Source organism: Clarias gariepinus, chromosome 19, assembly GCF_024256425.1.
Source record: "Clarias gariepinus isolate MV-2021 ecotype Netherlands chromosome 19, CGAR_prim_01v2, whole genome shotgun sequence".
Lineage (NCBI taxonomy): Eukaryota > Metazoa > Chordata > Actinopteri > Siluriformes > Clariidae > Clarias > Clarias gariepinus.
In genome coordinates this window covers 28,457,585-28,475,093 of record NC_071118.1, presented here as the reverse complement: position 1 = coordinate 28,475,093, position 17,509 = coordinate 28,457,585, and the positions used below count along the sequence as shown (strand labels likewise).

At 37.9% G+C, this 17,509-nt stretch overlaps 1 protein-coding gene across 2 annotated transcripts; it reads right to left on the bottom strand.

Annotated features, from left to right (window-relative positions):
• Nucleotides 1-1,613: 1,613 nt before the first annotated feature.
• On the bottom strand, nucleotides 1,614-13,327 carry lman1 (lectin, mannose-binding, 1). Of its 2 annotated transcripts, none has more exons than XM_053478975.1 (13): nucleotides 13,087-13,327; nucleotides 11,087-11,241; nucleotides 10,889-10,996; nucleotides 10,504-10,565; nucleotides 10,278-10,377; nucleotides 9,823-9,946; nucleotides 9,356-9,414; nucleotides 8,930-9,062; nucleotides 6,769-6,962; nucleotides 6,562-6,635; nucleotides 3,683-3,839; nucleotides 2,350-2,471; nucleotides 1,614-2,118 (listed from the first exon to the last, which is right to left on the bottom strand). In XM_053478975.1, the coding sequence occupies exons 1-13, from the start codon at nucleotides 13,280-13,282 to the stop codon at nucleotides 2,082-2,084; spliced, it is 1,521 nt and encodes a 506-aa protein (XP_053334950.1). In that variant the 5' UTR covers nucleotides 13,283-13,327; the 3' UTR covers nucleotides 1,614-2,081. The 2 variants fall into 2 exon arrangements, with proteins under 2 accessions (XP_053334950.1, XP_053334951.1); XM_053478976.1 differs by having other exon boundaries at nucleotides 1,616-2,118; nucleotides 6,562-6,632; nucleotides 6,775-6,962; nucleotides 13,087-13,326.
• Between the last annotated feature and the right edge of the window lie 4,182 nt (nucleotides 13,328-17,509).

Genomic DNA, 17,509 nt, shown 5'->3' with positions numbered 1-17,509 from the left:
ATAACACTGTCTCCAGAGGCTTGTACAGTGGACACTATACATGATGGGAGCATCGCTTCATGTCCTTCCCTTCTCACCCTGACACACCCATCACTCTGGAATAGGGTCAGTCTGGACCCGTCAGGTCTTTCCATCACTCTAAAGTCCAGTCTTTATGCTCCCTAGCAAACTTAAAAACTTTTTTTCTTATAGACAGACAGCTGTTTAATCCCAATCCTGAGAGTTCTCATCACACTGTGTATGGAAATGCTCTTACTTTCACTATTAAACTTTCTACTGTTTTCTTTAACTGTTTCTACTGCTGATGTTTTACCATGCAACTTCAAGCGTTTTCTGTGATCTCTCATCACACTAATTCAGGATTAATTAATTTTTCTGACCACATTTGTACTGTGAAGTTGAGGGTTCAGAACTGGCCTTCCAGGGTTTAATAATGCATTGGACAGTTCCTAACCCAATCTCCTTTATTGTTTTCTTTGGTTAACACAGGCCTATAATTTGACCTTACTGAAACAGTGATTTCCACCTCTTTTTCCACCCAATTTATCCATCCTAATACAGCTTAATTCCAAACAATAATTTTCTTTACTAACTAATGCTATAAAATGCGTCAAGTATAACAAAATGTCACATATTTAGTGACCAATGTAGACTGAAATAACTGATATCGAGCATAAAGGCAGGAACTGCTACAAACCAATCTCCTTTGAACAAATAAACGTAGTGTTACTGTGTTTGTTGAAGTTCCTGCGGTGAGGATTTCCACCTTTTGCTGTTTTTAATCGTTAAGCGAATCCCATACACAGCTAATGAGCACTGTGAGAAGAGGAGCATCAATGAGGCAGCGAAAGTGTCTCTTAATCCTTAACCTCACACAATGTGCTGGAGTGAACGAAGCAAAACGGGGGGGTTTGAGCATGATCAGCGTTTACACAGCACTCTCACCAGGAGACTCTTTCTCATTCATGACCGGGAGAAGCAACATGCGATTCTCACAAATACTTTTACAACTCGGGTCTATTTACACCAGAATGTACTGTAGATTTTAGTGCATAGTGTCACCTTGTCATATAAATCAGCTAGCAGTTGTTTGTGCAGTAACATATCTGGGCTTAAGATTAAATGATACAGCCTTAAAAACTCTTAACCAAAAGTCGCATTTCAGCAAATTAAATATGTAAGATGAATTAGAGCCAAAACTCTCAAAAAATATTTGAGTGTTTGAAAAACACTTCTAATTGAAAAACATCTGCTATAAATTTAGTCATGAAGTTAGTTACTGACACTACCCAAAAAGTTGATTTTTTCTATAAAAATTTGCCGCAAAGTTTTTTGTTTCTCCTAAAGCAATTTGCTAGTTATTATAATGTTATTCATTAAAGTATGACATCATTTTAATCCCCTTTAAAGTTCCTGCAGGTTACAGCAGCTAGAAACTGCTCCCATGCTTCTCTTTTCCTTTAAAACATTCTGCTGTTGTAGAAACCTAACAAACACCCCCTTCTCTGATCAATCAGAATCCAGGATTTGGCAATGACAAATTAAAACCCCAATAAATTTGTAAATCTTTTTAATAAAACAAATTATAAATGTAAAATGTAAGAAATAAACCTTTCTGTGTAGATTCTGAGGTCACAAAGTTCAGTAATAAATAATGAGACAGCTCTTGTGGGTTTGTGTTCTGTTTATGTAAATTGTTTTTCTTAAAAAAAAAAAGAAGAAAAAAAAAAGATTTTTTTGGCAGTTTGGCTACAAGGCTTCAGGAATAGACAGCATTTTCCCCTCCAAACAACTTCTGATATAAAAAGATCATGTTTCTGCAGTAGGGTGACATCTCAAAGGGACAGTGGTTAATTTCCTGAAGCAATACAGACTGAAGGATAAATTCATAACGCTAATCAATTATATTAATACATGAAATTTAAGGGACTTTCAACCAAAAGAGAAACACTTACTCATTTACACCCTGTACAATTCAGATCAAATTAAAAAATACTTCAGGATTTCAAGTAGAATAACTTATAACAATGTTGTTTTTTCAACAAAACTAGATGAGTGCTCTGCGTTCACTGAAAAATTCATCAAAAGAATTTCTTCGCCGCTGCTTCCTGTTGGCTTCTGAAAGAGAGAGTTTTTAAGCATATTACATTAGTTTAATATATTGTATTACAATTCTCTCAAACAGAAGAATTAATTTCTTATATTTATTAAATGTAACATTAAAATGACTTAGTCTAGACAAAAAAATAAGTAAAATGAGTGAGTAAATGTGTCCAATTTTTTAAGAAAAACTAATTTTGTCGTCCTGCATCCATTTCTCTGACAGTGCTGGTCCCAAACAAAACTCACTTGTACATTACGTATCCGAAAAACAGCAGCGTCTGGACGACGATGAAAATCACAAAGTGGACTGTGGAGAGACAGGGTGGAGGAGGAGGATGCTCCGGACACTTCTGCTTCTCCGCTGGAGCCTGAGGAGGAAACGGATCAAACGTGATCAAAATGAACCACAGCAAAATGATTACTCACAGTGACATATCATATCATATCATATACTGAGTCTTTCACACACAGACAAATATATCACTCAGACATATGACTATCATCATCATTTAGGTCACTGTATTAAATGGGTTATTTAAAAAATAAATTACAATAATAAATAATTATATATAAATGATAAAAAAATAGTACTAGAAAAAAGCTTGGTCTTATTATGTGTTAATATGTTCTTTGGAAAAGTATTAAAAGCATCAGAGATTAAGTTTGCATATGTTTAATAGAATTTGGGTTTTCCATCGCTACATTAAAATAATAAAAAAATTCTAATTCTAGGTATATATATAAAAAAAAGGCCTTTTCTATCTACACTGCAAAGTGTTAAATAGAGCTGTAAATCCTAGATAGACTGTCGATTTAATTTCATTAGGATTTTTGATTTAAGATTTGTCTTGAGATTTTTTCGATTTGATTCGATTTAACACCTTTAATGTTTACTGTGAAAATTGTCTCAAGCAGTCTTACATATTAAAATGATTAAAAACTACTATAACTAATTAGAAAGTCATGTCACGTCTTGTACAAAGCAAATATTGTGCCCCACACTCCAGCCCAGGAGGTAGCAGTAACATACTAAATCACCCACAACTCAAAAGGTGAAGACGTGATAGTCTCCCAAAATACGAGTATTTGCAGACGATGGAAGCGGTTTATATGTTCTACTAAAGCTGTGCCTTTTAAGGAATTTGTCAATAGACCTTTGCAATTTTATCTTAGCAATTTAAAAAGTTTAAATCGATTCAGAATTGAAAACCGATTCATTGATTTGAGAAACTTAATCAAATCAACAAAAAAAATATTAAAATTGATTGAAATCTCAAATCACGCAGCTCAAGTGTTAAAAGAACTTTGTGTCACTTTTAGAAAATAAATACAACAAAACAATAATGTTTATATTCTTGTATACAACAGTATACATATAATTATTATTAATGACCAAGCAATGCTTGTGTAGTTAAGTTTATGCATTATTTTTCGTTTTAGATTTAATTTTTATTTAAAACCAAGTCCCAGGTCCAAAGATACTTTCATTAAAGTCTTTTAATATAAAATAAATAAAATAAAAAATTATTTTCCATTAATTAATCTACATTAATATGTTTTTATGTGGTTATGAGCTCACCGTGTTTCTCTGGATGATGTGCTCGACGTTTCGCTTGACGACATGCAGATGCTCTTTGATGTCATTAAAGTGTTGGATTGCCTCGTACGTGCCCAAACCACCGGCGTTTCCCTGCTGTGCCACACCCATCTGCTGCACCGCCACGGAAAAGCTGTTCCTATTAAACACACACACAACAAAATGTTACCAAAGTTTAGATTTTCACTAAAAAGTGTAGAAATTATACAAAAACACAGACATTCGCATTCTCAGTGATTACAGTGTCTCAGAATAAATATAAAAATCATCGAAATAACTGGTATATATCATTAGGGTGCTAAATTACTCTATCATTTAACGTTTATATTTATTTCAGGATTTTAATCCGAGCATTTCCTTTTCTGGAAAAAACAATGCTTTATAAAGTTGATAAATCAGAGTAAAAAGGGTCTGCAGCGCCACTGACCGTCTAGTGGCCAGTAACTGTCACTGCACCCAAACACTCAACCCTTTTTTATGGACATCTTCAAACATAAATAAAAATAAATATTACGCCATGTCTTCCCTGATGTAATCCTCTAATCCTCCACCCCAATCAATCTTTTATTCTAAAAACTAACATTAAATGACAGCTAAATTAATCCCCCCACAATCCATGTTCTCCTTCTTAAACATATTGCACAAAATTACAACAAAAGGAATTAGACAAAGGGATGTCATGCTTTCATTTAGCATTGTTCAGTAAACAAAAAAATAATAATTTGATTTAGAACAGAATCAGAGACAGGTTGTGTATTTATGTAAGGAGCAAAAACCACTGACCATGTATTTAAGCAACAAAGAAAAATATTCATAAATTGTTATATCTGGCTGGTTAAAAAATATAAATAAAAAATAAAATAAAAAATGTATAATGAATAAATAAAAAGAATAAATAAAAGAGAGACTTCCTGAACGTGACATTTCAAATGGTCAGAAGCTATTGAGTAATTTTTACCACACACACACGAACACAGAAATCATAAGAACATTTATGTAACATGTTTGGAAGGAGTCTCCAGTGTCAGTAAATAAATAAATAAAACTAAATAAAAAATCAAAAAAAAGAGGAATTTGTTTTGCAAACGTTTCTCTGAGCATTACATCCCAGAACTTCCCGAGACACACAGTTAACTCTTCACCTAATCTACATTTGTTCTAAATGACCTACATGCACGGCAAAAGCCTTCGTATCAGCTGTACACTCAAATCAATAGATTAATTCAGCGTTAGAGGCTTATCTTTAAAGATTATTTTGCTAATCTAGACAAGATCAGAGAAAAAAAAAATCTGCAACGTAATTCAAACAATATGAAGCGGATTAACCCAAAAGAGCAAACCTCCACACTGAGGACTAACGACAGATGTAATTTAGGTTTCTTTAAGTCGGTATTAAATCAAAATTGAGGTGAATATAAGTATGTTACAGTAGGTGGTGGTCGTTATAAATTTTCCTGTTCTGCACACTGACTGTGTAGTTTGTCAGTCAGAACGCGAGTACAATGTAAGTAAATGACGCCAAATTCCACACAACCCTCATTCTGTGCAAAAATTCATTCCATTCAAATTGAGCTGAGACTTGTATGAAACTTCTGCAGTCCCACTGAGCTACACCGAGTGAGTATTTTTTAAAGTTACGCTGTATTTAGGACAGATTAAACTCTTCTTTTACAGGATTCAGCTGTATGATAAATTCCTCTCAGCCTTATGGCTCAGTTCCAGTTAAAAAGAGTTTAACTTCCAACTGGTTGCAGTTAGAGAAAGCGGAAAACATCGGACCACATGGTGTAGGATTCGTCCAAGGCACCGTTCGAGCATTTTGGATAATCTGCAACAAGTGCAAAAAGGCACGAATTAACTACAAATCACCACAACCCACCTACGAATAACTTTACGAATAACAAATTTCTATAATGTTTATTTCATGCCTTCTGAAAGCTGCTGAACTTGGACAAAGGTCCTGTTAATCCCCTTCGATCTCGAGATCGCACCGGTTGCAGATTTGTTGGAAACACCACTCAGAAGCATACAAAGCAACATGGGATTTAAACTCACAGCATGTCAGTTACATCCATCTCACTGTGCATCTAAGCAGCTAAGGGCTTACTCAGGGGCTGAACACTGACAAGGTTTGAACCTTTGACCTCGTGACTGATAGTACTATGTTTTAACCACTGAGAAAAGTCTGATGCTCTACGGCCTGAGCTATACAGGCTCAGAAGTGCTGAAACATTGGATTGAGGGATCAGTCGTGTTAGTTTGGCAGTGCTGGGATTTTAACTTACAACCTTCTGACCAGCCTTAAACCACAGCCAAGCCGTCATATCAGCCTTGGAAAGTAATGACTCCTCCTCCACCTCTTCTTCTTCATGAGAGAAACTCAGCAGGTCAGAGCAACCAAAAGTGAGTGTGAGGGGAGACAAGCTCTGATACTGCAGCCTCCCAGCAGGGGGTCACTGGGGTTTGTTATTCAGGGCAGTTTGGGGGGGAGACGGTCGTGTGATTTTCATCAATGGCCACATACGGAGGATTTCGCCTGAGGAAGTGATTAATGCTGGATTACTCACTTGTGCTCAGACACCTCAGCTGTCGGGGTTAGTGCAGACCTACGGCAGCGACGTCGTCCCGGATTTCACTTAGGATTTTTTTCGGGAGATCTTCACATGGGTTACGTCCATTAGAAATTTATACATCACAAAGTATTTATACCTCACTGCTCTGACAATGAAGCCTCCTTCTCTAAACGTCTTCGCACAGAAAACGTCTCTGCACATGCTCACGTGCGATGTTATACTTAGTGTGTTCAGTGGCGTTTACGTCGTGTTCAATCCTGTGTTGAAATGACGCGTCATTAAGCTCACCTTAACTCGTTGAGATTGCGCAAGACTTCCTGCTGGTTCGTCATGATCGTGTCCAGTTCCTGACTCGGACCCTGAGCAAACATCTGCACGCAACACAAGACGGTTTAACACAATCTCATTCACTTTTGGGACGTTTGTATAGTGTGTGGCAGTAACACTTCTCATTGCACTCCTCTTATGTTTTACCCCCGTGGTCTTCAACTCCTGCCCTACCTGCCCTGACTGGGTCTGTCCCGAGCGTTTGGAGATCTCCTCTGTGATGACGGAGACATAGCGCCGCTGCTCGTCCAGGATCATGGCCAGCTGCCGGTTCAGCTGTTTGATCTCCATGTGGATTTGGTTCTGACCCTCGAACACCTGGCGGATTTCGCGGTCGCTTACGCTCTCGTATAGATCCTCCACTGAGGAAGAGAAAAAGTTACATCACTGGAACGTCACAGGCGGAATATCTAACAAGCCGTTTAACACCGGCAGCATCGCGAACACATCATGATATCAAACACACAATATTTTAAATATTATAACACCCTCAGAAGAACTTTATCCTGATTACACTATAAATCTTTAGGTATTTATTTTTGTAGTGGTGTGTCATTGTCTTAATCTATTAATAAACGTAAAAGATTAAAAAAAAAAAAAAACTGCCACACCATAAACTGCGGTTATATTTTGTTTTTAAGGTTTAGAAAAGTTTATTCCTCTATAAAAATTTATGACCTGGTATCTTGAAATTAATAATACAGGAAAAAAAATACTGCTAATTATTGCACATTTTATTTCTTATTCAACTAGCTATATTTACATGGGAAAAAACATTTTGCGAATTTTAAACAATTTTCAGAAAGGTTAGCTAAAGAAAATGAATGAATCTGTGTGTACATCGACTATAGTCATGGCAAACAAACGAAAACAAACCAGCAGCAGCATAATGGTAAGAATTATTGTGATTGTGGCCTCCAGATAAAGTCACGTTTGTTGGTTAATTAACCAAAAAGGAGACGAAACAAGTGACTGACAAAAAGTAGCTCCCCTGTGGCACTGTTTTAGAATTTATATCTATAGAGATACAGCGCTGAGACCTGAATCACATCTCTCATGTTATCATTTTAAATTAAAATTGAATTTATAAAAGAAAAAAAAATTGATACACAAAAATATTATAATATAATAAAACTGTAAAGTAGGCGTGTCTGTACATTAATGATATTTGCAAAATAATAATTGTGGAGACGCAAGATGAGTAATAGAGCACATCTAGTTGTTGGTCTTTCGGCTGCTCCCAGGTAGTTGGTTTTTGGAATTTTTGTTTTTCTGTTTGTTTGTTCTTGCATCACATAAAAACTACTGAATGAATTTTAATGGGGTTTTCACAGGTGTATTTGGCCGAGCTTGAGGTAACATATAGGCTTTGTTTAATCACAATCGGCCCACCCAAAAAAAAAAAAAAAAGATATGCTACTTAAACGCCCTTATCATAAAAAAATCATTACTTCATCTCAAAATTTCAACAGTACATTTTTTAAACACTTGCTTGAGTGTGCAATTAAAATCTACTTAATAAACGCAATCTCACACCTTCATTCCGCGCACTTCTTGTTTGTCCATTGCAAAATTTAACAGATGGACTGTAAATTTTTTAAAACATGCTCATGAATGTGCAATTAAATTCCACATGAGCAAAGTTGTGGGCACATCTAGTGATTAAAATAAGTTTCCATAATTCTTTCATGCATCTTGCTGAAATTAGTCAAGTCCTCAAGTGAGTTTCATAGCTCACATTTTTTAAAACAAATAATTGATAAAAAAATTTTTTAAACCAACTGAAAGTAAAACACAGCTTTAAGTATCTCAAAATGATCTGGAGCTTTAAAATCGAGTCACAATGTAAAATTTCCTATTTTGCTTTCTCTTGCTCTCAGTGCCATGAAGAAATGACTATAACATTATTCTCTAGTGTTAATGACGCATGATTATAGTCTTACTTTTCATTTTGTTTAATGGGTTTTCCCAAAATCGCTTTGTCCTGGTCATTGTCTACATTTATGCATCTTGTCCTCACTGTAAAGTCTTTTGTTAAGACTGAGATTTAATCAGAAGTACAGCAGATGAGTGTTTAGGGTTAACTCTGATTTGTCATTAATTAAAGACCAGCACTTCTTAAAGAGGTATTAAAAAAGGGAATACAAAACAAATGCATCGTGTGTGTGTGTGTGCTGACCTGCACTTTAAGAGCAGTGTGCCACCATTGAAGCCTACTTTCCTAATTTTTCTCTAATTTGTCCATCACGTCCTCACTGTTGTTAAAGCAGGACTTCATGTTGGACCTGTAGTGTGTGTGTGTGTGTGTGTGTGTGTGTGTATCTCTCACAGGGCTGCCCATGGACGTCAGGGTGCTCCTTCTGAAAGTCTTCTTTCTTTTTGTCCAGCTCTTCTTGGAAATTCTGAAATTCCTCCTGGTACTTGTCCTGCTCCTCTTTGGGAATCTCTTGTTCAGGTGGAGGCTTCACATGAAAAAAGGAAAGAAAGAAACAAAACACACATTCAGAGCTCACGGGAGGCCTAGCGCAACACACACACACACACACATATATATATGAACATATGCATACACACATACACACACACTCCTACTCCAATTACTGTCCACAAAAGAATGGAGTAATTGGTGAACACTTATGCAATAAGGACCGAGGGTTTTTTCTTAACGTTGTTTAAGTGAGTCCGGAGTGGTGTGTGTGTGTGTGTGTATGTGTGTGGTGTGTGTGGTGGCAAGAGAAAGAAACTAAACGCGTACCAGGCTCTGTCCAGGCTCGGTTAATCTGAACAGCAGGAACGACAGCACATCATGATCATCTGGAACAAATCAACAAACAAAAACATCCAAAAATAAAACAACGGCAACAAGCTGCAGCGTGACGAGGGAAGAAAAAGTCACAAAAAGAATCTGCATTTATAAATACAAATATTTTAAACAATTATATATACTTAATTAATTTTATAATATAAAGAATTTGATTTAAATCATAACCATTTTAAAAAAGAAACAAAAGAAAAAAAAATGCTTTAGATTATATAAGATTGCTATAAGATACAAGTTTGCTTTAGATATATGGACAAAAAGTATACTTACAAGATAAAATACAAAGAAATTAAGGGTAAAATAAGAATATATAAAATGCAAGAAATTTTTTTCTTTTTTTTTTTTTTTTTAAACACATTGCTTTTTACAGTGTAATGTTTTGATTATTTTAGTTCTCAGACCTGCGAGTCCTCCTGTAGCAGCGGAAATGCCAAAATATCCCGTGGATGGGATGACCATGTTCTCTACTTTGGCACAGAATTCATAATCGTCCTTCCCTGGGGTGAATCCATTATTAATCAAAACCTGGGAAGAAAAAAAAAAATGTTTGTCTTACTATAAACATTTACGGATAAATGTAACGAATAAATAAATATTCAATAAACAAGAACACATACAAAATAGGCCACACCCACAAAGGTAAGACATTCTGGACAGTATTATTGAAATGTGTCTTAAACCATTTAAAGTTCAATAAATTAAATATATCATTAAATTAATAAAATTGTAAATATAAAATATATTTGATGTGACTGCATTTAAAATAATTGCTTCAATTAATGACTAATTAGTGCAAGTAGAGGATTAAATCGAAAATCATTAAGCTAAGATAATTTATAAATGATGAACTCGTTACCGTTAACGTTTTCTTGTAGTAGGTGACTTTGGCTCGGACAGGATACGGTTTATTCCTGAAATCTCGGAGGCAGGTACCCAGGGCTTGGGTCGAACCATCGCTGTGCGCCAACAGAAGATTTATTGTTTGAATCCAAGACGGTAAGATACATCGAGTTCGTTATAACCGCATTCACACAGACTGTTAAATATTTAATTAGTGGACAAAAATAATCCACTTGACTTACTTCTGATGATCATAAACAAGTTGCCCGTTATTTCCCACAACGAGGATGGCTGGATTATTTTTCTAAAATGAAAAAAAAAAAAAGGAACATTTTGTGTTACGTTACAGAAAATTTAGGTAAAAATGGGGAAAACTCATTGGTTACAAAAAGGCGTTGGACTATTGATCAGAAAGTCCCAGATTCGAACTCCACCACCAAAGAAAGTTAAATATGTAATTGAAATTAATTCACAACAGAGCTACAGTTACATTTAATATTATGAAAAATCTTAACATTTTACTCTCAAACTCATGAGTCAAAAGTACTACTGAGTATACAGGATATGTTAAATTTCCTTAATTAAACCTATCAAAAGATTAAAATACTAAGTGGCGTTTGAACCGACCTTCCCATCGTTATCAAAGGAGTCGAAGAAAACTCCCACGCCGTTCCACTGATCAGCAGCTCCGTACACAGGACCCTCCAGACCCTGATTCTGTGTGTACCATATGGCCTACACACAAACACACAGCTTTAAAACACACACAAAAAGACTAAAATCCAACGATTCCTAAGTTCATTTAAAAAAAAAAAAAAAACTTACCAGTCCGTCAGCACCAGTTCTTCCTCTTCCTGATATACGGAACGCCACCTCGGCCTCCCAGTGCTCGAAGTTCACAGGGGATTTGGTCCAAACCGAGCCCCTCTGACTGCGCAGAGACGGCGTGATCCGGATCTGATCTGCACTTGGGATCGCGTCTAGGAAAAAGGACGACATCAGGCTGAAAGTTCAGGAAAATGATTGCAGCTGGGAATTTTGACTTCGGTAAATAAATTGGCTTAAATTCTTTTAATCATGTTCTTGGGACAAAATCATAATATGGTTCAATAATGCTTTGTGTCAGTAACTCCGTGCTCACGTGCATATTTTCTACACATGGATTTGGTTTATTTTTTCTCCATCTGTGTTGAAGGGGGAAAAAATGTCAAAATAATAATTCTTTTAATTCTCAACATTTTCTTTTATTTCTAAACAAATCAAGCGAGTCAGGTGACGAACAGTTATCACATGAGAGGACAGGATTTTTGAATTGTGCGCATTTATCCCTAATCAGCGATTATGTTGTTTGGTGTGTGTGTGCACCTTATCTTCAGGTTTTGCTGACGTGCTACGACACACACCAAATGAAGTCGTGAAGTGCGAGGCAAGTCAACGCGAGTTGAGACGAGACGAGTCAGCGATTCTGAGATTTGCACTCAGCTTTAGTGAGAACGTAGAACATGTTGCAACAACTACCCCTACCTCACAGGAACTCTCTGATTTTAACTCTTTTCCAATCACAGCTCATTAGCAACTACAAGGAAGGAAAAAAAAAAAACACCCTGAGGCCATGTTTCACTGTGTGTAGCTCAGATATTGACCCTGAGCCGCGCACCAGACCCTGATAAGTAAGGTGTGTGAGAATACGTGCAGTCTCGCTGACTCGACTCGCTTTACTACATTCTTTTAAAAAACGTTTAAGGTTAAGAAGCTGAAGTGTTAAAACTGAAAGCACTTTCTTGCACCATTACTTCCGGGTAAGGATGCACACGAAACCATCTGATGTGGAATTTTTTTAAATCTCAGGACGCAATCAGAAGCAGTTTGTGTGTCAGTTTTGCTGATTCGCTTTACTGAAAGTCGTCTGCACTTTTCCTGAAACTGTTTCTCTGGTGGATTTTACATTAAGGATTCTGATTGGTCAGAATGTTTAAAAACCAAATCACAGGTATTTACAGATGAATTTGTTTCGTTGCATTTTTTTTTTTTCACTAAAAAGCTCATCGGCTGGAAACATTTATGCGAATAAATGCGTGTTAAACATTTTACGGAAGGAGTCTCCAGTGCTTTGTAAGGGTATTTCATAAGGGTCACCTAATAAAATATCTTGAGCCAGCACTAACAGGAATGATTCTGGATCACATGCATTATACTGCTCGAATCTGCAAACGGTTATGAAAAGATTTACAGATTTGCAATCATGCAGTTTATTTACTTTAGTGTGCACTTTTTTTGTGATTTAAAGTTTCATTTAAAATCCTTTGTCACTTTTGTAATTGTGCAGTGAGTGTGATTGTGTGTGTGTGTGTGTGATTGCTCTTTTAAAACATGCCATCTGAATTTTTTAATTACATGCTATGTTTACACATTAAAAAAAATCATTAAGAGAATAAAGATAAATAAATATCTAGAGTTTGTATTTTAAAACTGAAACTGTTATAATTTTGCTATTTGAGTTTAGCCTGCTAAGTGCATTCACATTAAATGTATTTGTGAGTAAGATTACTTTTAAATACACAATTAAAGCACAAAGCAAAAAAAAAAAGGGAAGAAGAAAAAGAAGTCAGGGTGAACTTGACCCAAGTTTTGTTTAACCAACTTACTGCGCATGCGCAGTCTCAACACAGCGCAGCATCCTCTCTCAGCGCAATTCTCTAAAGTTGTCCATGTTATTATCAGTAGTATTATTTTAATCCTGTCTAGTGATATCGTTAAAGAGTCACACACGGTTAGGTGAGTGAACATCCATGCTGAACTTAACCCGAGCTGAGGGCTGAACTTACTGCCAGTGTGAACCCAGAACGGGATCATTCCGTCGCTCTGGGTCAGGTGAGGGCCTTTAAAGCTGTACTTGTACTCGAAGCGGCGGTGCGGCGGCTCGTCGCTCGCTGTTTGTCCCCGAGCCGAGCAGTGGAGCAGCGCGGAGACGAGCAGCAGACACCGCTGTACGTGCAGGAGCTTCGCCATGGACACCGCCATCTTTCCCGAGCTGTTTGGCTGCTGACGAACCGCCGGCGCGCGCAAAGGATGACGGGAAAACCCCGAAGGGCCAACAGGGCGCTCTCTGATTGGTCGGCGGCGAGCGCGCGCATTGAACCGCACGTTACTGTTACGTGTCCATAAGATCACACAGGCGCAGCATGACGTTATACACATACAGGGGTGTTTGTGTTTTTGTGTTCATGTGTGTGTGTTTTTTTTATTTTTATTTTTTACTATTTTAAACCATCCCATTAAATATAATCTGTATAAATAAAAGAAAAGTTTTGAGGACCCCCTCTTTCAGTGATATATTTACATTTCATGGTCTCAGGAACATTTACTTCTGTCAGTCAGAATCAGAATTGAATTAAACTTTTGCACTCCTGCAAAACTGTGTACCTGTGTAAGGGTCAACTTGGGCTGTAAATGAAATCAAAATGAGTAGAAGTGAAGTTATGGGGAGGTTTGGGCCAGGGTTTTATTATATGTGGTTATACGCGTCACTCAACAGAGACACTTAACGCAATAGTGTACGGTAAATACACGTGTGTATGTGAAAGACATACAGTACATTATTTTGTTGTTGTTAATCTTTCAGCTGCTCCCATCGAGGGGGAGCTGCAGCCGACCACTTTTAATTATTTCTACAAACTTTTTTCCCCATCAACAATGATTTCTAACACTGGTTTAATATAATATACCCTATTATATGACGGAAGTTTGCCAATTATTACTTCTTCTTATTTCTTGAATGACACACTCTTGACACACCGACCGATTGGCAATAACATTCAAATTACTGATGAATAAGATGAATATATTTGATCAATTTAATTTCTGTACATTTTAACCTGTGAAGAAAAAAAAGTAAAAAAAAGTGTCTATTAGCAAATTGGTTACCAAAAGTAAATAATATCACAAACGTGTGAGGACTTGATTTTAAAAGGAAATCGGTTACAGTTTGGTGTCAGACTCAGGTAGGGGGCGTGGCCTATATTTTACCACTTAATCCTGTATACAGGGTCGTGAGGGTCCTGAAACCTATCACAGGAGACATAGGGCACTAGCTGGGGTACACCCTGAATAATTGGTGCCAATCCATTGCAGGGCACACACACTCACACTACGGGCAATTTTGGGAACACCAATTAGCCTAATCTGAATGTCTTTGGAGTGTGGGAGGAAACCGGACTACCTGGAGGAAACCCACCAAGCACGGGGAGAACATGACAAACTCCATGCACACAGAGACGGGACTCGAACTAGGACCCTGGAGGTGCAAATTGACAGTGCTAACCACTAAACCACCGTGCCACCCACGACAGCTAATTAAAAAAAAAAAAAAAAAATTTGTAATCAGTTTGTAAAGATGGCACCACTGGGACCAAATTATTTGAGTTTAATGATTTTAAAGATGTTGAAAAAATATTTTAACTTGGTTACCTTAAAGCTACTAAAGAAGTAAATATATACAGTATATGATGAACGCATACGTGACTCTGGCAAACGAGCTGCTCTCTTCGAGGCTGCAGCTGAAGACACTAGCGATGCTAATGCTAGTGGTGTGAACGGGAAGACAGGAAGACAATGCCAGCACTGGAAACCCATTCATCATCTCCAAGCATGATGTGAGGAAAACCTTCAGGAGAGTGAGCACCAGGAAAGCAGCAGGACCAGACGGCATCTCAAGTCCTCAGAGCCTGCGCAGACAATCTAGCACCTGTGTGTTTACAGAGATATTCAACCTCTCCTTATTCCAGTCGGTGATTTCCACATGCTTTAAGGAGTCCATCATTGTTCCTGTCCCGAAGAAACCCCATCCTGCTTCCCCTTAATGACTATCACCCTGTAGTCGTCACCTTAGTAGTGATGAAGTGCTTTGAACGGCTGGTCAGAGACTTCATCATTTCTTCACTACCTAATACACAGGTCCCATTACAGTTAGCATACCGCCCGAACTGCTCTACAGATGATCTCTCATCTCCTCCATACATCTCTCACTCACCTGGCCATTTGGAAGGGGAATTATGTTTAAATATTCTTTGTCAACTACAGCTCAGTATTTAATACCGTAGTTCCCTCCACACTCCCCACCAAGGTGGAGCACCTGCAGTAAGGATGGGCGGATATGTCTCAGTCTCCCTCACTCTCAGCACTGTAGCCCCCCAGGGCTGTGTTCTGAGCCCCCTGCTGTACTCTTTGTACACATACATACTGTGTGGCGTCTACCAACTCCACCACCGTCATCAAGTTTGCTGACGACACCGTAGTGGTGTGCCTGATCACGAACAACGATGAGACGGCCTACCTAGAGGAGATTGAAAATCTGGAGAACTGGTGCCAGAGGAACAAACTCCTCCTGAACGTCAGCAAGACAAAGGAGCTAAAAGTGGACTTCAGTACAAAGCAGGAGAGGAACTACCAGACCTCCGTCATCAACAGGAGCCCAGTGGAGAGAGTGGACAGTTTCAGATACCTCGGTGTTCACATCACACAGCACCTGGCATGGTCCTGTCACATCAACACAGTGGTGAAAAAGGACCGGCAGCATCTTTAGCACCTCAGACGCTTGAGAGACTTCAGACTGCCCTCCAGCGTGACAGGAATTTCTGCTCCTGCACCATAGAGAGCATCCTGACGGGAAACATCACGACCTGGTTCAGAAACAGCACCATGCAGGACAGACGAGCTCTACAGAGGGTGGTGTGATCAGCTGAGTGCATCATCCGCACCGAGCTCCCTGACCTGCACTCAATCTACAGCAAGCGGTGCTGGACCAAGGCCAGGAAGATGGTGAAGGACCTCAGCCATCCCAACAATGGACTGTTCTCTCTGTTGCGGTCTGGAAAGCGATTCCGCTCCCTGAAGGCCAACACAGAGAGACTGAGGAGGAGCTTCTTCCCGCAGGCGATAAGGTCTCTCAATTACACCACCACACAGGAGTAATATCATTTTTTAAACATCCACTATTATGACACTGTCTCTTTGCATTCATCCTGGACAACATTCATGGGTACTTATGGACACAATCATGCACACTTACATATTTCATTCATTTCTTGAATCATTGCACACAAGTCACTTTAATATGACACTTTCATGCATATTTGCACCCCCCCCCCAGCCTTTTTTCTTTATTTACACTAAAATTTCTATATTTTCTATATTTTTCTATATTGTATAGAATATTTTTATTTGTACTGAATATTTTTTATTTTATTTTATCCTAGTTCAATTTATTTTCATTTGTATTTCTTTTAATTCATATTTATTTCTTATTAATGAGCTTTTATTTTTAAGGTCACTGGTGGTCGTATAAGCGTTGCATATCATACTGTGTATGACTGTGTATGTGACAAATAAAATTTGAATAGCAGCTTGCAGGCAGCAACGACATTATTTACATGTTGGACATTTAAATGTTGCCGCTCTGGAGGCAGAAGCTGGTGTGGTAATTAACGTTCTATGACAAAAACAACAGACAAAAGAATGAAGTCTGTCCTTATCACAGGAAGAGTTTGTAAAGTGTGTGTGTGCATGTGTGTGCATGTGTGTTTGGCAAGAAAAAAATTCTACAAAATCCCATCTGGAAGTAATTAATGGACAAGTGATTGGTGAACAAGGGCTAGGTTTAGAAGAGCTCAAATATTTGTTGAAGTGGCCCTCGTTCCTAATTCTATCTCCCAGGCTGTGGCCCTCATTATTTAGACCTGCCCACTACGGAGGGAACAAAACGAGTGAAAGCAGACGCCCCTAAACACACACACTCCTCCTCTCCGCTCAAACAGCATCAGAATAATGCTCAATGAGTTACTGTGAACAAATAAAGACATTAATGAGGTTATTTTATTAGTAAGGCTCATTTAGCTTTGCCCATACTGCAGGAAATTAGGGTTTCACTCTTTGTTAATTAATGTCTTTAAGGGGATTAAAAGCAAGCGGCGCATTAACCGCTCCCTTAAAACCTTCTTTAAAACACTGTAGCTTTTCACGTGTAATCACGGGACAGTGCGTTAGACAGATGATGAGAGAGACGGACAGTGAGAAGACTTGATTTAATGAAAAGAAAATACAACACTCTGAAAGAAAGACAGAGACACACAGCAAGAAAGAGACTGACTGATTAAAAAAGATTTAAAAAATGCTGGCAAATGGACAAAATAGTATTAGACAGACAGTGACAGAAAGAAAAATAGGACAGACAGTGACCGTCTGAAAGAAAGG